The 27256-nt window shown below is 45.6% G+C and overlaps 2 protein-coding genes and 1 long non-coding RNA gene across 4 annotated transcripts in view; 1 reads left to right on the forward strand and 2 right to left on the reverse strand.

The window, feature by feature from the left end:
• LOC310699144 (twist-related protein 2-like) overlaps nt 1-18178 on the reverse strand; it is an 82914-nt gene extending 64736 nt beyond the window's left edge. For both annotated transcript variants that reach the window (XR_014521938.1, XM_083486794.1), the window contains exon 1: nt 17278-18178. Coding sequence is in view for 1 of the 2 variants with exons in the window: in XM_083486794.1 (XP_083342920.1) it covers nt 17292-17792 (501 nt within the window). In the remaining variant the exon portion in view is untranslated. The remainder of the gene's footprint in view (nt 1-17277) is intronic.
• Nucleotides 1-27256, forward strand: part of LOC310699149 (histone H2B 5-like) — a 960349-nt gene that overhangs the window by 232482 nt on the left and 700611 nt on the right. The window lies entirely within an intron of this gene.
• Nucleotides 18935-26029, reverse strand: LOC310699173. The gene is made up of 2 exons (XR_014521966.1): nt 23847-26029; nt 18935-19446 (listed from the first exon to the last, which is right to left on the reverse strand). It is a non-coding gene; the product is annotated as an uncharacterized lncRNA (long non-coding RNA).

The following is a 27256-nucleotide window of genomic DNA, read 5'->3' on the forward strand; positions in this document are numbered from 1 at the left end:
AAGGAGGAGGAGGAGGAGGAGGAGGAGGAGGAGGAGGTTTGAATTTGATATCCAAAGGAGTCTGAAAGCTGCTAACAATCTCCTTTTCCCTTCCTCACCCACAACAAACACTCTGTGAGGTTTGTGAGGCTAAGAGACTTCAGAGAAGTGTGACTGGCCCAAGGTCACCCAACAGCTGCATGTGGAGGAGTGGGGAAGTGAACCTGGTTCACCAGATTACAAGTCCAACGCTCTTAACCACTACACCACACTGGTTTTCAACAACTGCATTATGGTCTACCTTAGGGAGCATCTTCTCTAGACTGAATCTTCTTGCCATCACCTACTGTAGACATTGGGGATGCCTCCAAAGTTTGGAGTTTCGGAGGTTGGTTTTAAAGTTCCCTCAAGTTTTGGGGAGGTGTGTTGAGCAAGACATGTGGGAATTGGACTAGCTGATGTGAGAAGAGCAGGCTTGGGCTGCCTGCATCATTTTGAAATGTGCTTCTCCCCACACTCAGCCTGCATGCCTGGAATTCTACGCAGCGCTAAGTGGAATGTTTATGGGGGAACAAGGTCTGCCCATGCAGTGAGACTCCCCTCCATATACCCCAAGCCTGTCCTAGGGACTCCCCTAAGGTGGGTCAGTGGGTCTGATGGTTAACCAGAAGGTTGGTGGTTCAAGCCCACACAGGGATAGCTGTGGGCAGGAGGTTGGACTAGATGACCCTATGAGTCCCTTCCAACTTATAATTCTGGGATTCCATGATTCAGATCCTATTTAGGGGACATTTGGGAGGTGGAGAAGGGGGAAAGTCCCATTGCACAAGCGGACCTCATTCTGTTGAACCCTGCACCGTATTTGTAAATAAGTGCAACATTACAAAGTGCCAATAGGCCACCAGTGGCAGCATCATATGTGGAGCGCATCTCCTTTAGCCTTTAGAAGATCTAAAATTGCAGGCAGAGGAGATCCACATGTGTTCACTCTCTCTTCTCCCCCCTCCCTCCCTCCTCCACCACATCTCCCAGTTCCAAAATGTCAAGCTGCTCTTGTTTGGAAGAGTGCCCTTAAAAGCTTGTAGGGTGGTCATCCAAATCCTAAAATACTGCATTCAACTGGGATGTGTATGTTCCTACTCCTAGTTACAGATAGCTGACAGTTTCTTCAACTCTCGGGGTTGGGAACTATGATAGGAGAGGTATCACAGTGAGAATTGTGAACACACATCCCAACCTTTTTTTGATGGCTCCTGTAATATGCCAATAGGCAGAGGAGGCACCGGTCTATGGGCCCCATGCCGCCGAGGGGCCCCGCAACAACAGATCAAAATAATATTGATTTGATATTGAAATTGGTTTACTAAAATTGTTGGTTGGTAAACTCCAGAACGTATTAGGAGATAATTTGTGAGGGGCCCCCTGAGATTTTGAGTGTCTAGCGGCTTCCACAAGGTTTGATCCAGCACTGCTTGTCAGCGTTGCTTAATTCCCTGGGCCAAGTGGGGCAGAGCCTGGCTTGCTCTTGCATTTTCAAACCAACTCAGCATTTTGATTCAGAAACAAAGTTTAAAATACAGGTTGTAAGAAAGAAGAAAGCAACAAGATCCCTAACTAAGAAAGGAAAGGAAGTTGAGGAGAAGCTTGGTTCTCCATAGTCATAGGGAATATTTCAGTTTCTGTCTGTCTGATGTGGTCAGAAGCTCTTGCTGTACTTGCAGCAGCTTGAGATGCAGTTGGTTGAGTAAAGCTTTTCACACCGTGAGATAAGCATTTGTCTCTGCTAGTGTCTCTTAGAGACACTGTTACAGTGGCCTTTTTGAAATGGCAATCCTGCTGCTCATCGCACCAGTGGTCACCGTGGGTGGGCGGTGTCCCATCAGAGCAGGGAACTTGCGCAAGGTTGCTGCTCCGACATTAAGCTGCTTGCGTAAGTAATCCATTCATGTCAGCAGGGGCTTTTGAGCAAGCGGGATGCAGGCAGATCGTTGGGATGGATTCACTGCTTAAATGTTTCGCAGAGTTTTCTCAAATATCTTTGAGCTGAGACATGGGATGAAATAAATGAGTGTGCACACCACATGATGCCTCTGGTCGTGGGACGCTTGCACGTCCCTGAATCTAAGACTGTTGAAATTAGGAAGCAGTTGGGCAGAAATCCTTCTTTTGTTGTTTCCCCAGCTAACTATGTCGTGCTAGCAGGTGTTTAAAAGTTGGCACAGAAGGTGCCCTCTGGATCTCAGTTGGCAGGGGATTCCATAGCACTGGGCCAATGACGCCAAAGGCTCAGTTTCTTGTTGCTCTCAAGTGAGCGCCACCAACTCAAGGAATGGCCAATGATCCTCCTCAAGATGATCTTAGTAATCAAGCTGGGGTTCAGGGTTCAGGTGATCCCTAAGGTACACTGGACCTAAGTCGTTTGGGGGCATTGTAAATTAAAACAAGTAGCTTGAACCTGGCTTGATAGTAAAGGGACAGCGAGTGCACTTGCCACTTGTTTCAGAATGAAAGGAAACCAAACCAAAAGAGTCCAGTGCAGTTAAAATTTCAAAAAAGCAAAAAAAAAAAAAAAAAAAAACCCTAAAAAAATGCCACTAGCCCCAAAACACTGGATCAAATCACATACAAATTCAAGGACAATTATAGTTGATTGGAGCTGTTGCACAACAAACCAATTTTGTTGTGGAAATGCACAGGATCACACTTGCTTTGCTATAAAAGCCACCTAACTTCCTTGCAAAGAAATTCAAAGGAATGCTCATTAAAGAACCAAAAGCTCAATAAATGGGTTTTCTGAAAGCACCTGCTGTAAGCAGCCGATTCTGAGTCGGCAGAACCTGTTTGCATTGTCTGTCTACTTCGCTGGGTTTTAATTTTTTTTCTGATTGCTGTTGTTTTAGTTAGTGAGATCCCGCTATCATATCCTGCTCTTATGTATTTTATTTTATTTTTGGACTTTTACTATCTTGTTTTGTTGAAATCTTTTGCATTTCATATTTTACCATTTTATGATTGTTTGCCACCTTAGGTTAAAGTGCAATATGTGTGTGGGGGGGGATTAAAAGCATGTTTCCCCACCACCACCCTCAGATCTTTTGAATAATTGTTTTGGGGTGGGGGATAAGACCCGTTAAGAGTTTTCTTAATGGGAGGCACATTTCCCCCCATCTTCCTCCATTACAAATGATATATTGATTGACTGATTTCAATACACATTTTTGCTCTGTTCAACTTGTATGGAGTGAGGGAAAGGAGCTGAAGTTAACAAAGCTGGGCGGGGGCACAAAAGGTTGGATGGAAGTTTTCGGGGCGGGGGTGTTGATGCTGTGGTTTTCCTTTTGGCCTGGGAGCTCTGCAATGCTGGTGCTCTGGACCAGACCACCTCAGAGATGAAAAATCTGGACAGAGCCTTTGTCCTTGATGGGCAGTTCTTGGAAAGAGGAACAAATGTGCCCCTCTGACATTAAGGCCCGGGGGGGGGATCCAGGGGGAAATGCTTTTCCTGGGGTGGGGGGGATTGGCAGAGGGAAAAATAAAAATAAGTTCAATAGTAATGACCCTTCTGCAAATACCAACCTTCAGGGAGGGGGTTGTTGGGGTGGTAGCATGGGGGTTTACACACCCACGCCATTTGCCAAGAGCCCGATCACTCGCTTCCCGTGAATGCCATTAAACAAGAAAACAATGTAGACAAGTGAAAATCAATCATGCCTTGGAACACATGGAATAGTTTGGCCTTATGTGTAGCAATAACTCACACCTTCCTGCATTCAAAAGTGAAATGCTTGGGATGAGAGAACGATGCACCAGCCAAGATTTTCTGAAAAGCTCATCCTGGAAACCCCTCTCCCTTTTAATCTCTTTGCAAGATTTAACAAGGCCAAAGTCCCCTCTCCCCACAAAGAAACCCAAGCCAGCATTTACTGAGATGGATGGACCCTCTTTGAAAACAGGCTTGGCTCTTCCCCTCTCAGTCGGCCTCATCACACTCTTTCTCCGTCAGCCCTGACATGTTTGGGGGCTTTGGGAGATGAGTCCCAAGAGGGACAGGGCTGCAGTGCAGCTCTCCATCCTTTGCTGGTACGGTGGTCCCTTAAAGCCCCAGCCCAAAATGACCCTGCGGTCGCTGTCTTCCAGTGCCACAGCTCTGATTCAAATCTCTCTGCACCCTCAAAGGTCATGTAGACCATGTCTGCTTTTCATAAGAATAAAATCAGATGGGTATTCTTTTCACGCCACCATAATGCAGTTGTTGAACAAGCGATTCTAACAGTGCAATTTTAGGTATGGATTCTTGGGACTCTCTAGTTCTTTAAAAAAATAAAATCTAGTCTTGTGGCTCTGAAGGTTGAGCAATGAATGAGGAAGTTCTTGGTTTAAATTGTCTCTTCCATAAACTTACTGGGTTCTCCTAAGCAGTTCATTTATTTTTATTTTTTATAATAATTTTTATTGGTTTTTCCAAATATTTTCCACCATAACATCAATCTTATAAATAAATAAAAACATTTGGCTATATAAGCCTAGAACTTCCCTGCTCCTCGACTAATGGTTTTCCAACTTAATCTCTAATATGCATTTTATTCTTATTAATATTACTATTAGATCCTAATCTTAAATAAACAATTTGTAAATTACATTTAGTAATAAATGATAATTTAAGCCTACAAAGCTTCTTGTAACCCTATTAGCGATGTCAGTTGTTTACAGTCGTCTTTCAAATACAACATAATTTTGTTCCAGTCTATCAAGAAATTCTGGTCCTGAATTTTCCCAGTCATTTTTGCCAATTTGGCATAGTCCATTAATTTCATCTGCCACTCTTCTTTCAATGGTATCTCTTCCTGTTTCCATCATTGGGCTAATAATGTTCTCGCTGCAGTTGTAGCATCTAAGAATAATGCTTGATTCTGCCTGTGTGCTTCTCTACCTACAATTCCTAAGTGGAAGGCTTCTGGTTCTCCTAAGCAGTTTAAGGATGATCGTACTGGTCAACCTTACATGGTTGTTAGTAAGCATCTAATGCATCTGTGCAGTGGCAGACCTGCATTTTTGGGGCCCTGGAACTTGAATTGTCATGGGGGCCCCTTAGCAACCAACAAGGTTCTCTTCTTCAATGGGGTTGTTGCACGACAGATCACCACACTTTTACAACATCTGTGCTCCTGACTCTCAAACTCTGGGATTGTTGAAATATATACAACAACAAAAATCAATTTGAGCCGTGCTACTTCATGTGAATGAAGGTCGTTTATGGGGCTCCTCCAGTCAGAGGCATAGCATGGGCAAGTCTGGGGCACCATCACCCCAGGTGCAGGGGTTTTTTGGGAGGGGGTATTCCTCACGATATCATCCAGCTGGAGAGTGGGCGAGAAGGACGCAACAGGCACGCACCCTGCCAGCCCGCACTGTTTTTGCGAGTCTTGCAAAGTGGTGCTGGGCTTGTAGGGCGCCGTGAGTGCACTCCTCAAAGCAGGGTGGCACTGGCTGGGCAGGCAGTGCAGTGCAGTGCGGCCCCACTTAGCTCCAGTGGGTGGGGATCGTTCCAGCAGTGCGCCCTCCCCCCACAACGCAGTTCCCGCACCTGGCACACACGTGCCTGCCCTGGGTGCCAGCAAAGAATGCTCTGCCACTGCCTCTAGGATCGGGGCACTGAAGCTTTAAGCTTCATTTGTTTCATAGGAGATCTTCATAGGAGATCTGTGAAGTGCTCTGAGCACTTTGAAGCCCAGCGGCAGTGCTAAATACGATGAGCTGGAGTGGAACAGACGGTCACGTAAAACGTGCCATATTGAGCTGACATGTATGACCAACAGCCGTTCCCTCTTCTCTCTCCCCCCCCCCCCCGTAGCCCTGGGAACTGTAGCTCAGAGGGTGTTTGGGATTAGCACAGCACCCTAATGAAACCACAACTCCCAGGATACCTTGGGGCGCAGGGAAGAAACCTTAGTAGCTAAACTGGTATAAAAAGTAGCAGTGTGGACGTGCTACAATCTGGGCTACGAGATGCCTGCTGTCTGCCAAGCTCCCTATTCTCCACCCCACCCTGCCACCACCTGCTTTCGCAAAATCTTTCCAGCAGAGCTGTGCTTCTCTGCCTATTGCCCAGAGACTATCCCACCCTTAAACGGATCATCTAATCCATTGGTCCTTTTTTCTCTGGGCTACTCTTTCAGAATAAAAAAAAAATAGTTGGTGCCGCACTGAATTTTTTATTGTTAACAAAAACAAACAGCCAGCAGTGCATGATTTATAGCACAGAACCCAACTACTTTATAATATGATCACAGGACAACCAGAAAGTATAAAACAATGCAGCTACAGAGGAACATGAATCATTCCCAAAATATAATTATAAACAAGCCTCTTGCAATAAGTATGTATACAAACTCAGTGAGAGGCGTGAGCTTGTTTTTGCTGGATAATCTCATTTACATTGGGTCTCACTTGAGACAAGCAATCTCTCCTCTCCTCAACAGAAAGAGAAAGAAGCCTTTCTCTTTTCTAGTCTTTCATATTTGTCCAAGTTGAATATCCCTGTTCACAACAATACGGAGAACTGTAGAAGAATAGCCAATGCTCTTGCTCTCATTTTGAAAAAGTATCTATCCATATTCTGCAAATTAAAAAATATTTTGATAACTATACTACACTACACTGAAATGTTTAAATGTTTCTTTGATTGTCCTTGGATGTTCCCACCACACTGGTCATCCTCTCCTGCCACATCCTTGGAGAACCACGGATCTAATCTCCCAGTTCACTAGATATCTGTGCAGCGAATGCTGACCTGAGTGGGGAAGCTTCTGGCCCTCCAGAAGTTGCTAGACAACGGCTCCCAGCATCACCCTCTAATAAGCCTTGGTCTTTCTGACTGGGGCTGATGGGAGGTGGAGTCCTGCAACATCTGAAGAGCAAGATGTTCCCCATTCCTGATGTAGATGGACCATAAGCACACTGGGCACAGACTTCACATGTTCCATGCACTGTACCGACCCTTGCCGCAGGCTTGCCACATCATTGCCCTTTAATATGTTGATTTAAAAAGAGAGAAAAGGCAGCTGTGGCTCCTTCCTGCCTGTTCCTTCCGTGGCCCTTTTGCTTGCCCCTTCTTGCCTGCCATGAAGGGTGGGGGGCAGGTGCCTGAGGGAGGGAGATGCTGGGTACACAGGCCATGGGAATGTATCCTAGTTGTGTTTTGCTGCTTGCGTCTGGCTAGCTGCATCTGGAGGCAAGGAGACTTGCTGTGTCACCCAGGCCACATCCCTCCAGAATTAGCAGGCTAGGGCTGCTTGTATCTTAAGTCTAAACTTGCACAATGCATAGGAGGACGGAGAGAGAGAGAGAGAGAGAGAGAGAGATTAGTATAGAATCCAGCATCCCCCTGTGGCTTGCCTGCCTAAAGATAAGTGATATGTGAATCAGGCCAGATTCTGGTCCCACTGTAGAGACTTGAAGTGAGCTTGGGTTACAAACTTAATTCATTCCGGAGGTCCGTTCTAAACCTGAAACTGTTCTTAACCCGGGGAGCGCTTTTGCTAATGGGGTCTCTCGCTGCTGCCGTGCTGCCAGCACACAATTTCCGTTCTCATCCTGGGGCAAAGTTCTTAACCCAAGGACAGATCCTGAAGCTGAGGCTCCAAACTTTGGCCCCCTCATGAGAAGAGAAGACTCCCTGGAAAAGACCCTGATGTTGGGAAAGATGGAGGGCGCAAGGAGAAGGGGACGGCAGAGGACGAGATGGTGGGACAGTGTTCTCGAAGCTACGAACATGAGTTTGACCAAACTGCGGAAGGCAGTGGAAGACAGGAGTGCCTGGTGTGCTCTGGTCCAGGGGGTCACGAAGAGGCGGACACGACTAAACAACAACAACAACAACAACACTACGTCTGGGTTAGCTGAGTTTGTAACCCAAGGTACCACTGTAGTTTGCTGGAACATTATCTGTGAAACTTGTTTTGAATGCCTGGGGACAACCTGGGAATTTATTAAGCATAATGACAAAACTTTCTTCCGCCTGTGCCCCTGGTGCCTTTCTTCCATTAACTGCAGCCTGCCCCACAGACATAAGAAGCTGCCTTGTATCACATCAGACCCATTGGCCCATTTAGTTCAGCGCTGTCCACACAGACTGGCAGGGGCTTTCCAGGGTTCCAGCCGAGGGATGACTGGAATTTCACTTCAGAAGAAATGGGTTTTTGCCTTCAATCAACTGCGAACCCTGGAAAGGAGCCAGTGGTCACTTCCAGACAAAGCGAACGTTGAGTAATCTCTCCGATTTGTTTTCACGGAATTTGTGCAGACGTTATACAACATCACTGCCGAGTGGTTTTTATCTTACCACACAAAGTCCTACTTATTTCTTTACTGGAAATGGATCCGTTATGCAATAGTACTGTTTAGCCATTGTTATTTATTGCAACGTAGCCTTTTTCTTTTATGGTGAGTTATGAAGATGCATTCTTATTGCGCAAAGGGCATTATCGGCATCTACTTGAATATATGTGTGATCCTGGCAGAAAGTGCTAAATTCCAGAAGCACCCACTATCCTAGGTTTAACAGCAACAGCAGCAACAACACAACCCAGATCTGAGAGGCTTTGGCTTCATCACACAGGGACAAGCCTATACTTCTCTAGGGTCTGAGATATAGCAGCCCCCTCCCCGGTGCTCCGTCATGATTTCTGAGCACCCTCTCATATACATGCTAATTCCTTCTGGGAACATAAATGGGGCATTGGCAGTTTCTGCCCTTTATTTTCATGGAATTCTTGCTTTTTAAAATATTTTTGGTAGCTTTGGGTGGCATTGGTGATATTAAGGATTGACAAATACGTCAGTTTTGTTTTGCCTCAATTTCTCATCTTTGCAACCTTAAATTCAGCTTTCCACATTCCAGCAGCCATTCAGTTTTTAAAAAACAAAACAAAAAAACATGAAAAAATTGTCAGCATCTTTGTGTGAAGTTCACCTAATATTATTGCAAGCAATTTCACCTAATGCAATGCATTTTTTGTGTGGTGATTTCACAAATGTATGCATTTATGCACATTTCCCCTGAATATATGAACTTTGTACCCATTATTAGGTTGGGGAACTGCATTGCAAAATTCAGAAAAGTGCAAATTTCTTGTGTTTGGGTTCAAGGAGTGTGAATTAGGTAATCTCTTATTAAAATGCAAACAATATAGAACTTCTCCCACATCCTAGTGGTATTAATATCTCATGGAATGCCTTATGCCATGTGCTTCTGTCCAGTCACTGTGTTTGTCAGGAGAAACCTTTTGAGCAGAGCTCTGTGCTCTTGATGTCCACTCCAAGATAATCGGGAGCAAGGTGTTGCACCACCTGCCTTATGAAACACCTTTCCTACTTATATTAGGCAAGCACCAGCCGTGTTAAGCTCCAGACTCTTGCTTTGGTATTTTTCTTTTCAGAGGCTTTCCCTGAAATGTGACCTCAGAGCTATGTACTGTGATTCATTTTATTCTGAATTTCATGATAGGTGTTATGCAGCTAAATTTTGCTCAGGGTAGATCTACTGGAATTAAATGACCTTAAGTTGGTTATGCTCATCAATTTCAAGGGGGTCTACTCTAAGTGACACTTGGTTGAATAGCACCCATTGTTGATAAGGTATGTGGTATTCTCTTATTCAGAATCACTTTGATATATAAACTTGGGTAATAATTAAAGTATGGGAACAGTGAGCATGTTTTTGTGCATGTGCTGGGAGCATACAGCAGGTCGGGAGAGAGTGTTGCAGGAAAACATTTAAGTCAAAATGATGTCTGCCAGCCACAAACTGATATGTGCTTCCTTCATGCTTCAATGAAGCAATGGCACCATATGTGATCATGAAGGTTGGGAACTGACTTCCACCTAATCTGGACCACCTACTATTTGCTTCCCTTCAGAAAGCAGGCTAAAAGTGGGGATGGAACTGGCCTTTGGGGATGCATGATGTAACCGGGCATGCATCTTCTGAGACACTTTCCACACACACATTCCCAATTTCCTTGGGATTGTAGTCCAGTTCTCAGTTTGGGGTTAAGATCCTGTGCACACTTTACTGGCATTAAGCCCCATTGAACACAATGGGACTTAACTTCTGAGTGAGCATGCGTACAATTGATTGCACCATAAATAACTAAAGGAGAAGGAAAATCACCCTGTTGGTACACTAGAGCCTATTTGAGGGCAGTTTCTCCAGATTCCACCCCTTGATGATACAACATACGTCCAGTGAATCCCACCCCCTATAGACCCCAACTTGTATTTGTAAGGTTTGTGCATTTTGGTTTTGGTTTTAAATCCAGTAGCAACAAATGCCATGGTTAATCAAATTAGTATCCATCACAGCTGTTCATTTCAAATCTGTTCTAGGAAAGAACCATCATTTGTTGGAACAGCACCAGCTTTGCCACTTCAGTCCCTGCCATCTCCACGTAGGGCTGGGGGGGGGGAACCTCACCTGAGACTCTACCACAGGGTGGTGAACCCACAGTCTGCATCTGGCCCAGGCTGCAAAGCTACTTCTGGTGGCCTAGCAGCCCTTTCCCAAAATCAGGCACCTCCTTCTCTTCCCCCCAATGTTTTGCAAAGGTGCACCATCTCCCTCTGGCATGGCACCCTTGCTAGAAGATCTTAACACACATGAAACAGGAAGGAGCATTCCATCCTCTTTCCTGTGTGCAAAAATCTTCTAGCAGCAGTGATGACCCTGTTGCAGTGCTAAGCTAGGAGGAGAGGTTCCTCTCCTAGCCCAGCCCAGCCCAGTGCAGTGATGAGGAGGACAGATAAGGTCTCTTGCTCTGTAGGGACTATTTTCTGAAGATCAAGAGACAGTGTTTCTGCTCCTCCCTTGATATTCAGGGAACAGTGAGAGCTGCTAGAGGCAGTACTGAGCTAGATGCCAGGGTTTGGCCTAAAGGTACGTGAGGCAGACACCTGGCGGCAGCTAGGCAGGTCTGGGTCTGTTTAGTACCTGAATGGGTGACCACCTGGGAGTCCAGTGCAGGACACACTGAGTTCCATGATGAAAAGAGGCTGGGATATAAATGCAGTAAATTTAAATAGATGGGCCAGTGGTCTGACTCAGTATAAAGTAGCTTTCGATGTTCTGCATTGCAGGACTTCTCTAATCTTGTTCTGAAACATTCTCCCATCGGTAACTTGATGGAACGCAAGACTTGCTACATTTTGGAGGTGGCAGGGAAATGCTTTGCTTGCTCTTTCATTTTAATAGTCAGCATGGATGGGTTAGATGGCTCTGAATTTAGCTCACCGTGGATTGGTTTTGCCATTTTTGTTGCAATACAGCTTCATCTTTTGTTTTTTTAAAACTGAAGTCATTTTGCTCCTTCTGCGTTCACTGCCATGAGTTGTTTGACTGGCAGGTTTAAAAATGGCAACAGTCCAGAGGAAAATAAATTAAGTGGGAAAATAAATAAGCAAAATGCCACTTAAACCAAAGGACCCAGGTGATTAAATGGGGACCAGGTGGCAGGTGGGTCCACCAACATTACTCCTGAAAATATCTGAAACTCAAAGGTAGTGTAGGGAATCCAGGGTGAGCCCAAGACCACAAGAAGCTGCCTTCTCCAAAGTCATACCGTTGGCCCATCTAGCTCAGTACTGTCTACACTAATTGGCAGCAGCTCTCCGCATTTTGGATTGAGGTTTCTCCCAGCCATACCAGGAGATGCCAGAAACTGAACATGGGACCTTTTGTGTGCAAAGCAGATGCTCCGCCTTTGAGCCACGGCTCTTCTTCTGCATGTGGCACAGCGAAGGAGCCACAAGTGGAGAAGGGGACACTGGGGAACCAGGCCTTTGGCATAACTACAGCTACTAACACAGAAGTCTCCCACAGGTTGTGCAGCTCCAGCCTTTCTAACAGAATTTCCAGAGCAGAAAGAACCTATTTGCAGCATCCAGGAGCACAAAGCGCTCCAAGATTTCCTTGCCTAAAGTCTGATTAGGGGACTTCTCTTTATTTCCCCCTGTGCTTTGGATTTGTGAGAGTTGTTTGCACTGCAGAAAGGAAAAAGAGGAAATGTGTCGGGTGGTAATGCCTCTGATGTCTGCCCCAATCAGATGCTGCTTACTCGGGTAGCAATACAGATGGATCTGAGCAGGACTGAGGATTGTTCCTTATGCACTCACAGCCCAGCCAATGTTAGCTGCTACTTAAGCCCCATTGATTCTAATGGAAGGACTGAGCACACGGATCATGGGACTTACAGGCTACAAAAATCCAGTATGTGCTGTATATATTTGGAACTTACTGTAAGCACTTTGCGCTGGCTTGCAAGGTGCCCATGATCATTGTCAAGGTACGAAGTGAGAACCAACCTAGAGAAAATGGAAACCTCCATAGGCCATCAGTCTCGGGCTTGCATCAGTTCTTGCTGGGAGGAAAGAGCAACTAACTGTAGCCCAGCTGAGGGGGGTTGTCCTCCTGACTGAATGACCCCGGAGCTAATGTTACCCAGACTCATCCTGAAGGTTGAGGGGCCAAGGGGAAAGACTCTCAGGTTGGTTAGATCCCCCCCCCCGTGCTTTATCTCTCCTTCCTCCGGCAGCAGACAATATTTTTCCAACATATGGCAGAAAACAAAAACTGAATTCACTGTTGTATAATAAAAGGGGGCTGAGCCGAGGGGGGGACATCATGAGAGGTTATTGCCCTGTGGGAGAGAGTAGCCACAGGGTCAGAGATCAGGCTAGGTCTGATATACTTTCCTCTTTCCGGGTGATACTCTGCCTGCAGCAATCTCAAAGAGCAATCACCGTTTTCTTCGGCATTAATTGCCCTGTTTTGTTTTCATCCCATCCCAGGGGCTTAAGCCATGGATGGGACATGCTAACCAAGAAGATTGTTCCAGCATGTGCAGAGCTGATCCTGGAGTGTGCGCTTTTGAATGTAAGTTAAGAATGAAGGTAGGTTTTGGCATTTCCAGGGTTGCACCTACATGTTTCTGAAATTACTTTGCGGGGAGTGGCAGGGTGATGCATCAGATTTGTTCCATTGACCCCATTAGGAGGACAGGGCAAGCTACTTAATTCAATCATTTCTCATTATTTTGAAGAATTGATGCCATTTCCTGTTTTTACAAGTATTGATTTTGATATATACTTTTGCTTGCTAGTTTTCAATTTGAAATCAAATGTTCCCATTTTTATAAAGGTGTTGGTCAGCTGCTTTGGGGAGCAGCTGGTCCAGAAAAGCAGGCTATATACTGAAGAAGTCAACAGAATGATGATCGGAGGTGGCATTTTAAAATGTCAAGCAGCATTCTGCAGAAACCTCTCCTCACTGGGGGGAAAGAAGCCCAGACCTGCAAAATTGCAATATTGACTGTGGAGTTTGTAGCACAATTCTGTGCAGCTTCACTTGGAAGTAAGTCCCAATGAATTTCATGGGACTTAACTAACCATCTAAATGTGTGCAAGATTGCAGCCTTCATTTTTGAAAGCTTCCATCCTCTGCATGCTTACTTGGGGTTTTGGTAGCCCTAAAGTTCAGTGGAACTTAACTTTTGAGCAGGGGAGTATTTAGGAGGTGGCCTAGAGGGCCCACGTCTCATGTCTTTTGCAGCAGACCTCGGATCTCCTGCCTCCCCTTTTTTAAAAGAAATATATATTCACTTTCCCTATTTCATCCTGCTGAGACCTCTGCTCCCCACCTGCCATTGCAATTTATCAGAGGCATCTATCCATAGAAATCAGCACATGCAACTATTATGCAGAGTTGCGCCCTGGGCCTCTGCCCCAAGTCTTTAAGCATTAGAAAGCAGAGTTGTAAGGACTGGGCCACATGGATCCTGGCTTGCTTTCCTTTTTCATAAGGCATAGGAAGCTGCTCCTGCAGAGAGAGACGCCTGGTCTATCCAGCTCAAGCGCAGTACTCTTGGCACGGATTGCCAGTGGCTCTCCAGGGTTTCTGACAGAATTATTTCCCAGCACTGACTGGAGATGCCAGGATTTGTACCTTGGGACCACCTGCACGCAAAGCAGATGCGCCACCACCACTAAGTTCTATCTCTTCCCCTAAGCTTTCTAGTCCTTATGGTTGCAAGACTATGCTTGCTGAACAAGAGTTATGGCGACCAGAAGACTGGGCTTCCCTGCTCTGTCACATAGTTATTTGCATCACTTCAAATAACTTCAAATAACAGGTGTGGGGAAATGTATGCAAAGGAAGAATAAAATGTAGGATAAATGATGCAAAAGAAGAGAGGTTGCGAACTTTTGCCGATATCTTATATGGGTCACAGAATTATGCTTTCCTTGTTGCAGAATTTTGGGGTACTTTAGTGCAAGTTTCCTCTTTTTTTGCTCTTGGCATCGGATACCTGTTTGATATGAATAAGTAACCTTATAACATTCTTTAACTCCCTGGGCAACCTTAGTGGCATCCAGGACCAGATTCTTCAGTTTCTAAATGAGAGAAATCCAGGTTGTGGGGGGCAGGGGAAGGGATCACAGCTAGTGAAATTCTTCCTTCCTGGAAACCCTTAAAGTCACAGCAGACTTGTCAGGGTGTCAAGCAATGTAGCCAACTAGGGGTGTCTAAAACCTGCCTCAGTATTTCTGCCTCCCCACATGCTGTTTTACAATTATTCTGTTTTGCAATGCAGATCCGAATCTTTGTTCTGCAGTGCATTTCATGTGCACCTATTAACTGAGGTAGGCATATCTGTGCATCATGTTTCCTGTTCAAGAGCATAGAAGCCTTTCTCTCTCTGATTTGAATCATTGCTGTACATCCGATGTGCGTTTAGCTTGTTTGCGCAACACCCTGGGGAAAAAATTGGGTGCCTGTGTGTGGATCTGATGGTAATAATCGCAAACTGGCTCCCTGACTATTCAGGCTATGAATTTGCAGCAGGAAATGTGCAGTTTAATGCACCAAAACTGAGCCAATCATACCACGCAGCAAAGTGGTGCAAGCTGCTTCAGACGGCTGAATTTTGGGGTTTTTTAAACCATGTCCAAAGGAAATCATTGCCCTCTGCAAGAAAAGAATAGATGAAGGCAGGAATTTATGTCCAAATGGTTCAGTGAGACTTTTTAAAAATGTTGGCCCTAACTGCAGAGGGAAGTGGGGCAGCATTTAAGGTCTACTTGAGGCAGCAAGGAGCGCATAAATATTTGTGGGATAAAAAATGATCAGACAACAGCAAATATTGCTAGGTTTATCAAGGGTGCAATGAGATTAAGGGCCACTATCTGAATGATAATCTTGGCCATTTGATTGCCCTTTTTACCCATTGCTGTCTTCTTTATTTGTATATATTTTATTTGTATATATTGCTTGTTTTATGTTGCTATGGCCGTTGGCTAATGTGAATAAAGTTTATCTTATCTTATCTATTTGTGGCATCCCAATTTAAAACCATATCTGCAGTGGTGCAGTTTTAATCCATGTTTGTGATTACACATATGGAGGCAGGAGATGCTAGCTGTTTACATTTACCATATAATGCCAAAAGTGTGGTTTTATTCTGAGGGAAGTATACATCATTTTTACACATAGAAATAATGATCAGGTGCCATTGTTATCCAGGGCAGGCACATGAACAGGCATCCAGGCGATTGGCTCTTTTTATCAACCTCCATTTCCAAGTCTGTGAAATGGGAACAGCAAAGCTGACTTCTCTTGCAGGAACATGAAAAGGGTGACAGATGGTTTGTGCATAATATACAAAAATCAGGATGCCTTCGCAAGTCATGTTATGAAGTGTGTTTGGGGCTCTGTCATGCCTATTTATCTCATTATGAATGTGTTTAACATGGAGGAGAATTGTGGGGGGCTGAATGTACGTTTCAGTGAGTATAGGTTTTATATTTCTATTAGAAATGGATGAATGCAATGTGTCCCTGGTGAAAAATTTGTTGGCCTGCTTATAAAGGCGATATGGAATGGGTCTGCCTTCCAAACACAAAATAAAGATAAAACATTGTATACAACATTAGTCATACTCCAAACTGACTCACTGAAATCAGAAGGCACAATTTAGTCCTCTCAATTCATTTCAGTGGCTCTACTCTAAATATGACTGACGTTGGATTACAACCTAGAGCCAAAACAGAAAGCAATTTGTACTTAATTCTCTATAATCCAGCTCTTCATTTGAAAGGATAAATGCATCTTCTGGGCCTGACCATCTCTGAATTTATCTGGATTTGTGGACAAGCCATTGGCAGGAATCGGTATCTGAATGGTGAAGTGAGACCTTACAAAAATGTTGGTCTCGGTGGGCTCTGCTTAGGCACCAAGAGAGAGGGGGGGGGGGAGAGAGACCGTCTTGGGCTGGCACTGCATCAGGCACAGAAAATGATACATATTTGTGGCATTTCTGCTTACATAAATACCATTCATACAAATAAATGGTTCATGAAATTTGAATACACATGAACATATAGGTAGAGCTTAATCAAACACATAAAAATGCCCAGCTCAAGCATGTCGGTTTCAGCTGAGATCCAGCACCTGCTTGGCATATCCAGCAGTTTGTGGTAGATTTTGCTACTGAAATCCAGGAACTGCTCAATTTAGGAGGGACCAAAAAACAAAAACAAAAAACAAAAAACCCAGGCCTATTTCTAACAAAACAACAACCCAAGTTGCTGACCCAAGTTTACCTCCCCCCCCCCCCCAGTGCTGCAGTCATAAGCACCGTCTTTCGAATGCAAGTCCTACCAAATGCAGAGGGGCTTGCTTCCGAAGAAGTGTGCTTAGGATGCAGTTCTTGTATCAATGTCTTTATGAAATGCCATGGGGGTTTTTTTTTTGTTTTATACAGGGGACAAATGACAGTGTGCACATTGTTTTATGCTGGTGTCTTAGAGAGAGGAGTCCTTTGCCTGTAGTGTGGTTATTCCTTACCCGCTATCTTCTCCTGGCAAGCAGGTCTGGGGACCAGAAGTGACTGTGGGATGAAAAAAAGGCATGTGTCCATCGGTTGCAGGAATGTGCCACTTTCAACTTCCACATTGTCTCTGTGTAGCCTAAAACTGCTCAAATCTAAAGACTGTCAGGGTACCATGTTTTTTCAACCTTCTGACCAGAAAGCCCTTATGCCTAGTAGCAGATATCTGGCAGCTGGTTATGGTTGTTCACTTGCGATTGGTAAGATATTTTGCACATGCCCAAAGCTGTGCTTTTTTTGTATGTGCACTATAACTTTTTACAGTTAAAGAGCAGTCTGCAGCTAACCATGCCCTGGTCTTGGAACTCAGCCTAGAGAAGAAGTGCAAGGTAAGAGAAGAGCATGGAAGAGGACATACCTTCCCGGTGGGTCTCAGTGGGATGCTGACATGGACCAGGCCCCTTCCATCCTCCAGACGGAGAAGGCGTAGCTGAGCCTCTCATGGGCCAGGTAGTTGCAGCTGGAGATCTTGTGGTCGAGCTCATCGCTCTGCAGAACCTGGTAGAGGAAGTCGATGTATCGCGCTGCCAGCTTCAGTGTCTGGATCTTGCTGAGCTTGTCGGAAGGCAGCGTGGGGATGATTTTGCGCAGTTCAGCGAAGGCATCGTTCAGCGACTGGGTGCGCTGGCGCTCCCGCACGTTGGCAATCACCCGCTGCGTGTGCATGTCCTCGAAGGTCTGTGGCACAGGGCTGCGCTTGCTGCGCTTCCCCTGGGGTGAGGGGGCACTGCACTCCTGCAGGGGAGTCGAGGCCAGGGGTTTGCCTAGTTGGGTCCTCTTGCGCAGGCCTTTTTGGGGGACCCTCTCGCTCTCCTCCTCGCTGGTCACCAGGCTCCCCTCCGGTGAATCTGGGCACATGCTTTCCTCTTTCATCCTTTGTGAATCTCCTTCCCTTCCCTCTCAGTAGACGCGGCAAGGACCTGGATCTAACAGGTCGTGGTGCATCCAAGCCAAGGGGACCCGAGGTTCAAATGGGGCAACCTTAAGGGTGGGACCCTTCCCAAAAAAAGCCCCCCGGCTTCCAGAGCGGCAGAGGCTTTCTGAGTTGCTCCAACCTTCAAGGATCTGCTTATTCACCCTCCTTTCCCTCCACCCTACCTAAAGGGCTAAAGAGAGGAGGGACGTTATGAAAATGTTGTTAATGCCCTTTACGGATAGGGTAAGGCGTTCCAGGGGAGGGGCCGTGCACAGACCAATGCAGTCCTCCACGATAATGCAAACATCAAGAGAGCTTATGGGTTCCAGATTGCCTTCCTTTCCTCTTCTCTTCTCCCCCAACATCCCCCCCCCCGCCCTTAGGCACAGATGCTCTAGCCAGCCGTTTGGATGCCAGAGGATGTTTCCCTCACCCACTGTAATTGACAAGGGTCTGCCGGGGCTGACCCCTGCCCACAACCTTGTCAATGAAGATTGCAAAGCAGTTGTTGCATTGGGTTGGTGCCTTCGCTACTGATCAAAAGATATATGCGGCAGCATTTGCTGCTGCTGGGTGGACTCTCTGGGGCTACTTATTGCAGTGCCACAAGCTCATGACGATGCAGGCTATTCTCAGGAGGAACAAATCGATATAGACCTATCTGAGAGAGATGGGGTGTTTGCCATCTTGGTTACAGGGGATTCATAGTAGGTAAAGTGGTCCCTTCCCTCTGTCAACTTCTATTTACACAGGAACATACTGGTTTTAGAGTTAAACCAAATGCTTTGGCAAAAAAAAAGTCTGAAAAGGTAGTTTTTTCCATTAGAGACACAAGCATTCCAACCCAACCCTATGCTTTTTTTCTCATAAATGCCCCAGGGTTGTCTCTGGGGCTTGTAAACAGACTTACGGTACTCTTTACCAAACAATCCTCTGCAGGTTTGCAGTCCCCATTTTGTTGAGATATTCCCACGTAAGCAAGCACAGGACTGCAGCCTTGCAGAGCAATTGTAAGGAGGGGTGGAGCCACTGCTGTTTCCAAAACCCGGCCAGCTTGTGTCAAGCAGCGCAGAAGGAGCAGGGACAGTTTTGATTGCCCCCCCGACAGCTGAGGGACCCGAGGTTTGGGCCACCAGCCCCATTCCCTTAGCCTGAAGTATCTGTCTGGGGACTTTCCACCGGCTGCTGGTGGTGGGTAGAGCCAGAGGTGGATCCTCTCCATCAGCCAGCAATTCTCTCTGCTGTGCATCCTAATGAACCAACCACCCCATCAACAGTGAAGGTGGCACATAAGAGTGGAGCCTAAAGCAGCTACGGTGTGGCTGTAATCCTGTGCCTGGAAGGAACTTCTGTTGAGCTCAGTTAAGCTGATTGCTGATGGCCAGTTTTAATCAGAGAGGCTGAGACGTAAAGGTGGGTTTGTTGTGAGGGGCATTTCTGTAATCGGAAATGAGGGAAAGGAAAAACAATGGTATGTGGTCCCTTAAAAATGGCTTTTGATTGTTAAAATGGTAGGTTTCACATAGGCTTCACATTTTGTTCAGTACCTTGAAAAAGGCCTGTTGAATGCTTTGAGGGAATATATCTGTACATAATTAATCTTTGTAGCTGCTGAGAGAGAGAGAGAGAGAGAGAGAGAGAGAGAGAGAGAGAGAGAGAGCAGTGATTGAAGAAATTTGTCAAAAGCAGCCATGACACCATAGAATCATAAAATTGTAGAGTTGTAAGGGATCCAGCGGTCATCCAGCTTCCTGCAAACCCCCTGCAGTGAGACGGGCCTTGGGCGGATGGGGTGGGTGAAGGTGGGTGTGTTGGAATGTGTACCTTCCCAGAACTGGGGCATGGCAGAGAACCCAGCAAGCCCTTACTGGGCCATTTCAAAGGCTGACTTGGAAGCCTCTATAACCTTACCAAGTCAGCACCCAGTACTCTGGCCCCAGTGCAATGCAAAATCACTTTTAATATGCATGTATTTCAATGAATCTCGCTCTCTCTTTGAGAGGTAGCAATCCTATATGGGGCTTTGTGGGACAGAATGTGGCAGATGTTTGGCATTTCAGAACATGACTCAGCATTGGGCAGGCCTCTTGTCTGGTTGCCTCTGGCGAGCATAAAGCTCATCCAGGTGACCAGGCAAGCCAAATTCCATTTGATTCTGTCAAGCCACAGATGATTTAGCAGCTATGCTAATAAATCATTGTAGGCGTATGTCATCAGATGGGCTAACAAAACCTAGTGTGGACTAGAGACTTTGGGGGTTGGTCTTGTTTGGCAAGACTAGTGTGGGACGTTGTGATCTTTGAAAGGGATAAGCCATTACTGTTCAAGTGGTGTATGAGTGGGCGGTGTGGTGATGACTCCAGAAGGAGAAAGCAGGAAGGGGCTGCCGTGCCCAGCAGAGGGAGAGACGTATCCCTGTCACTTTTGGCACAGCTCATCTTCTCAACTTCGCTTTGCTACATTTCTCCATCCATTTGCATTATTAAAGTTCATCAGCACAATGTGCCTTTCTCCTCATCTTTTTGTGCAGTTTTGCTTAAAACAATACATTTTATATTACTTTCAGCAAGATGTGCATCTTAAAACACACTTTCCCCAAGTGTACACAATTTTGTTTGCAATTTTTTGGCTGGAGAAATACATTGCAAAATTCGGAAAAGTGTGAATTCTGAACTGTGGCTCTGTTCACAGTACTGTTTTTTGTTGTTGTTTTTTATTAAATCTTTATTGGTTTAAAATACAAAGATACAAACATAGGTATGTTTGTATGTTCACAGTATTGTTTTGGAATGTAGGTTATATTCAAATAAGAACCAAATCCTCCCTCCCCATTCAACTATTAACTCCAAATATAACTTTTTAAAAGCGGTTTCGCCCATATGATTGCTCGAAGCAATGTTAATGGTGTCTCTGCAGTTTAAATTGTTAAAATATGTGGACCTTTTCCAGTCTTAAGAGGTGCAATGTATGGAAGTTGCATTTTCCTGCCTGAGGTTAGTGAATGATTTATGTTATTTCCGGGACCTTCAAGTTGGGAGGAAGTGCCTTTCGATGGCTGGTATTGCAGTGCCTTCAAAGGAAGTGATTGGTGCTGTCAAAGCTGGGGAAGCCTGAGGGATTTGATTTTGGGGAATTCCAGTATGAACTGACCTCCCATACTAATGTGGATAAGTTAATGTTTTAATTGTGGTTTCATGCGCTGCAAAGTGTTCCTGGGACCTTTTTATGAAAGGAGGGTAAGAGATATGTTGTTGTTGTTCTTAATACTGTGGATCAGAATCAAAATCCTTCAGATTTTGCACATCTCCAAATTTTGCACTGCAGTCTCAGAGTAAAAAATGCATCAAAACACATCTAGGAATGCATTCAAGAAACTGAAATTCACTTATTTGTGTTTTTTCATGGTGTCTTTTTTTTTAAGCAAAACAAAACACAGATTAATGTGGAAATGATATGGAATGAATATATGTAAAAGCAACATGGGGCTGTATCTAATGTTATTCCTACTCAGAGTAGACCCCTTGAAATGAATGAACATGACAAATTTTGATCTATTAATTTCAATGCAGCCTATGGGCTGTGGGTTGCTTGTATGTGCTCTTGTCAGTAGCAGTGCCATGCTTTGACATGCTGGATTTTGGCTGGATTTGTACATCCAAATTTTGCAACATTAATATATGGATGGTTGGGTGGTGGGGGCAGCGGGGTCTATCAAAGATATTTTATGCATCTTGATCCCTATTCAGCTCTGGGCATATGTTGTCCACTCAAGAAATCGCCTCAGAGAAGAAGAAGAAGAAGAAGAAGAAGAAGAAGAAGAAGAAGAAGAAGAAGAAGAAGAGGAGGAGGAGGAGGAGTTTGGATTTGATATCCCGCCTTTCACTCCCTTTAAGGAGTCTCAAAGCGGCTAACATTCTCCTTTCCCTTCCTCCCCCACAACAAACACTCTGTGAGGTGAGTGGGGCTGAGAGGCTTCAGAGAAGTGTGACTGGCCCAAGGTCACCCAGCAGATGCATGTGGAGGAGCGGAGACGCGAACCTGGTTCCCCAGATTATGAGACTACTGCTCTTAACCACTACACCACACTGGCACAGGATGCTGGCACCATCCACAATGCATAAAATCCCAATCTATCAAGTTCAATGGGACCCAAATGAGTGTCTGGGTGCAAATACAGTGCACAGCCACATCTGCCATAACTGCGTTCCAATTTACTTATTGCAGGGTTGGGGAATCTCAGGCCGCGGAGCCAATTTTGGCTCTCCAGACCTCTCTTTTTAGTCCTGTGGGCTCTGTCTAAGCTCCAACGCTCTCTTGCCCTGCTCCACATCCTCTTTGAGTGCTTTAGCCTGGTTGGAATGCATCCCTGACCTGTGATGATGCCCCTTGCTTCCTTGGATGGAGAGATGCTGTTATGCAGAAACCAAACCTCTAGCTTCATGTGGATCTGAAATGTACCCAACTGTCGCAACCTACTTGTGCTCCACCTATTTTTTGTAGCTAGCCCTGCCCACCACTGCACTGGCATGGCCAATGATGGTTTACCTGGGAGGGTGTGTGCTTCAGAGTCTGCTTTGCCAAACTGTTCTCTGAAGTACCTCCTTTCAACAGCTTGCCTGGGCTGCCTGCCACCCACACTGCTTGTTGGTTCTCCTGCCTGCTGTTTTGATATCATTCTGGAATTACATTGGCCACCTATGGATGGCCATGCAAACTGCAACGTGATGACAGGCTTACAATTCTAATACATAGTAAGATACACGTCTTTAATGGCTTTTTGATGGTTGTTGGCTATTAGTTAGCTAGTAATGTGCACAACCTTAGTGGGAGGTGGAGAGAAACAGCTTGGAAGATATATGAGGTTTGCAGCTGACTGGAGGCTCCAAGCATATCCTTTGGGAGGAACTGATGTTGCTTTCACTACTATAACTGGTGGCCTGGGTGCTTTATTTTCCCTGTATTATCAATGTTTCTGCTCATGCAGAAAGTACTACATTTTTAAAGGACATCACAAAACCCCACCATTACTTTCCTTGCAAGAAAACTCTTGATCCTGTTGCATTTGCCTCTGGAGCTTCCTCAGTGAACTGAGGATCCATGAAAAATGCCACTTCTTCATTTTCTTTCGACAAATAAAAACTTTATAAATGCCCCTCTTTTTTTAACAAAAAGGTTTTTGGATACCTTTGGGTTTTTGTTTTGTTTTTTACTAAGCATCATACAAATTTAGCTAGATTACAAATCAGAAAAACTTGTCAGTTTTCAACAGAAGACAGGAAAAATGGGTTATGATTTCAAAACACTTCAGACAGATGGATGAGCTTTGGACAACATCAGGAATTTTGTGAGCCAGACACCTTCCCCCTAAATAGCTTTATTGCAACAGTGAGGAAGGTGACAGAGAGATTAATAATCTGACAAGGGCTGAATGCAGAAGAAAGTTTGGGAAGTGGAAAGGAATTTAGAGAAGAAATGAAGGCTTTTTAATGGGTTCCTATTTTTGGTGTAATGATGAGTTAAACTTGGAATTTGCTCCCACCAGCTTGGATGGCTTTTTAAAAAGAGTTGGCAAATTCATGGAGGATAAGGCAAACAATGGCTCCTAGTAGGGCTGGGCGATATATCAATATATCATCCAAAACTGATTTGAAGTCCATATCGTGATATTGGTTTCATAATTTTTTGACCTGGCAATGTATTGTGAAGTGTGTGTGTGTGTGTGTGTGTGTGTGTGTGTGTGTGTGTGCACGCTATGCAAAAATCACAATGTGGAAAAAATCATGACACTGTGATATATCAGTATATTGCAATGTTTAGCTGCTCATCTATCATGATGTTGAAAAATGGGTATTGCCAAGCCGTAGCTCCTAGCCACAATGGCTCCCCATTTCTTATGTTCCCAACTTGTCAAAATCCAAAGACCCATCAAAGCTACTTTGTCTCTGTCCTCTTCTTAACTTTTCATGCTCAGAACTACAATTCCCATCATGCTGTATTCTCAGTTCACTCACCATTGAGCCAGTGTGGTGTAGTGGTTAAGAGCAGTAGACTCATAATCTGGTGAACCGGGTTCGTGTCTCCACTCCTTCACATGCAGCTGCTGGGTGACCTTGGGCTAGTCACACTTCTCTGAAGTCTCTCAGCCTCACTCACCGCACAGAGTGTTTGTTGTGGGGGAGGAAGGGAAAGGAGAATGTTAGCCGCTTTGAGACTCCTTCGGGTAGTGATAAAGCGGGATATCAAATCGAAACTCTTCTCTTCTTCTCACTACACCTTTGAGCAGTCCACATTTTTTTTGCTCCCACCATCAGCTTCTCTTTAAAAAATAGCAAGTGGACTGTGGCCAGCCAATGCCTTCCCCCCACCCCATTTTAGGGAACACCTAGTTGCCCTGATACAGCAACTACCACCCACATGTGCAAAAAAGTTTGTCCTGGCAGATCTATTGCATTAAAGACTCTCATCCAGAAGTGGAAAGTAACAGGGAGAGCTTGATTGTGACATAGGCCAGTGTGATGTGCCTGGAGTCACAACAAGCTTGCTGGGGGGAGGAGCTTGGCCAGAACCAACTCAAAGCTGCATCCCATAATTTCACCCTCAGCCTTCAGCAGGGGCTTGTGACACACCACAGCCAGAGCAGGAGCAACCCTAGAGTCTGGAGTATATTTCAGTGGGGAAACCTATGACCCTCCTGATACTGCTAGACTACAACTCTCATCATCCCTGATGATTTGCCATGCTGGCTGGGGCTGGTGGGAGTTGGAGTCCAACAGCTGAAGGGTCACAGGTTCCCCATCCCTGGTAGCGTGTCAGAGCAGCTTTCCTTCTTGCCTCTCATGTGCTGTGGTGCTGCTGCCACAGCAGCCTCCTCCGTTGCTCAGTAGACCAGAGCAGTGGCTTTTGCTATGTGCTAGAGAACCCTGGGCTTCCTCAGACACTTGTCAGGGGCCTTTTGAATGAAAAGATCACCAATGGTGGAGAAGCTTCCCTGAAATGCATATGGGGGTTGTCTTGAGAGTCAAGCACAGGACTTGTCTCTCTGTTACTATTGTGTTGCCTTCCAGAGTTTGTTGGACTCCAGATCCCATCAGCCCCAGTCAGCAATGGTCAACAGTCAGGGAATATGGGAGTTCTAGTCCATCAACATTGGGAGGGAACCATGTTCGCTACTCCTGGGGCAGAGAAGGGTTAGGGCAGAAAAGGGCCACCTGGGGTTAGGCTAGGTGGCCCAATGATTCTACTTGGTATGGAGCAGCTTTGTATGTTTAAACTGCCCCCCCACTGCCACCTGCACCCAAAAAATGTTCAGACTTCGCCCTTCTAAAGACATCCAAATCCATACCTTATGAGTGCAGGCTATTTCTTTCGCCAGAAAGCAGTTCAGAATACAAGAGTGATCTTTAATCAAGAAAATCAGGACATCCAGCAGGACCTGGCAGAGAGTCAGAAAATTATCTCTTAAGTGAACAAAACTGGCTAAATGCCTTGCACCAAGAAATTAAAGAAGACATAAATAGCCACTGCCTGGTGGGTGTGATTGTGGGTGTGCGCGTGTGTCCTTGTGTGCGTGCATACAGACTGGGGGAGGGGTTGTGGGCAGCAGATTTGGGTTTGCAGGTTTTTCTTATTATTCCTCCGAAGAGTGGAAACATGTGTGGTGTGAATAAAAATGCAAAGCATCCGCTGGAGCATGCTGTTGCTCCGGTAACCCCAGGGAACATGGGCATGCAGGATCCCGGGGAGGCGAGCTGTAAAGTCCCTTTGATCCTGGCGCCTGCAGCCCTGATCGATGATGGCCTCTCCGTTCATTTCCTTGTCACTGTGACATCTCCTCTATGGAACTCCCTCCCCCGTTGCTTCTCCTTTTTGGGAAATGGGTGGAAACCTAAAAGACGCTGGCTAAAGCCGTGGTCCTTTCCCCCACCCCACCATGAGACAAGAGCTGAGGAAGCTATGAAAGCTTAACCTAGGCAGGGCAGGGGGAACCTGTGGAACTTCCAGATGTTGCTGCACTCCAACGGCCATCAGACCAGACCATGGGCTATGCACACTGGGGCTGATGGGAGTTGGAGTCCAGCAATGTAATGAAGGCGCCTGGTTCCCAATCCCTGGTTCAGAACGGAGGAAGGAGGGGCCCAAGCCACTGATGTTCCCTTACCCATCTAGCAGAAACGGGGAAGCTGTGGTCATAGAATCATAGAGTTGGAAGAGACCACAAGGGCCATCGAGTCCAACCCCCTGCCAAGCAGGAAACACCATCAGAGCACTCCTGACATATGGTTGTCAAGCCTCTGCTTAAAGACCTCCAAAGTAGGAGACTCCACCACACTCCTTGGCAGCAAATTCCACTGTCGAACAGCTCTTACTGTCAGGAAGTTCTTCCTAATGTTTAGGTGGAATCTTCTTTCTTGTAGTTTGGATCCATTGCTCCGTGTCCGCTTCTCTGGAGCAGCAAAAAACAACCTTTCTCCCTCCTCTATGTGACATCCTTTTATATATTTGAACATGGCTATCATATCACCCCTTAACCTCCTCTTCTCCAGGCTAAACATGCCCAGCTCCCTTAGCCGTTCCTCATAAGGCAGCGTTTCCAGGCCTTGGACCATTTTGGTTGCCCTCCTCTGGACATGTTCCAGTTTGTCAGTGTCCTTCTTGAACTGTGGTGCCCAGAACTGGACACAGTACTCCAGGTGAGGTCTGACCAGAGCAGAATACAGTGGCACTATTACTTCCCTTGATCTAGATGCTATACTCCTATTGATGCAGCCCAGAATTGCATTGGCTTTTTTAGCTCCCGCGTCACACTGTTGGCTCATGTCAAGTTTGTGGTCAGCCAAGACCCCTAGATCCTTTTCACATGTACTGCTCTCAAGCCAGGTGTCCCCCATCTTGTATTTGTGCCTCTCATTTTTTTTGCCCAAGTGCAATACTTTACTTTTCTCCCTGTTAAAATTCATCTTGTTTGTTTTGGTCCAGTTCTCTAATCTGTCAAGGTCGTTTTGAAGTGTGATCCTGTCCTCTGGGGTGTTAGCCACCCCTCCCAGTTTGGTGTCATCTGCAAATTTGATCAGGATGCCCTTGAGTCCATCATCCAAGTCGTTGATAAAGATGTTGAATAAGACCGGGCCCAAGACAGAACCCTGTGGCACCCCACTAGTCACTCTTCTCCAGGATGAAGAGGAACCATTGATGGAGCCAGCTTGTTTTCTCCTGCCCTGGAGGGTAGGACTCAAACCAATGGCTTCAAGTTACAAGAAAGGAGATTCCAACTCAATAGCAGGAAAAAACTTTCTGACAGTAAGAGCTGTTTGATGGTGGAACGGTCTCCCTTGGGAGGCTGTGGACTTTATAAGGTTTATAAGCAGAGGTTATCCCTTGGGGTCCCTTCCAACTCTACAATTCTGTGAATTTCATTCAACCA

Source organism: Podarcis liolepis (genome assembly GCF_965112155.1).
Source record: "Podarcis liolepis genome assembly, chromosome: 2".
Classification (NCBI taxonomy): Eukaryota; Metazoa; Chordata; class Lepidosauria; order Squamata; family Lacertidae; genus Podarcis; species Podarcis liolepis.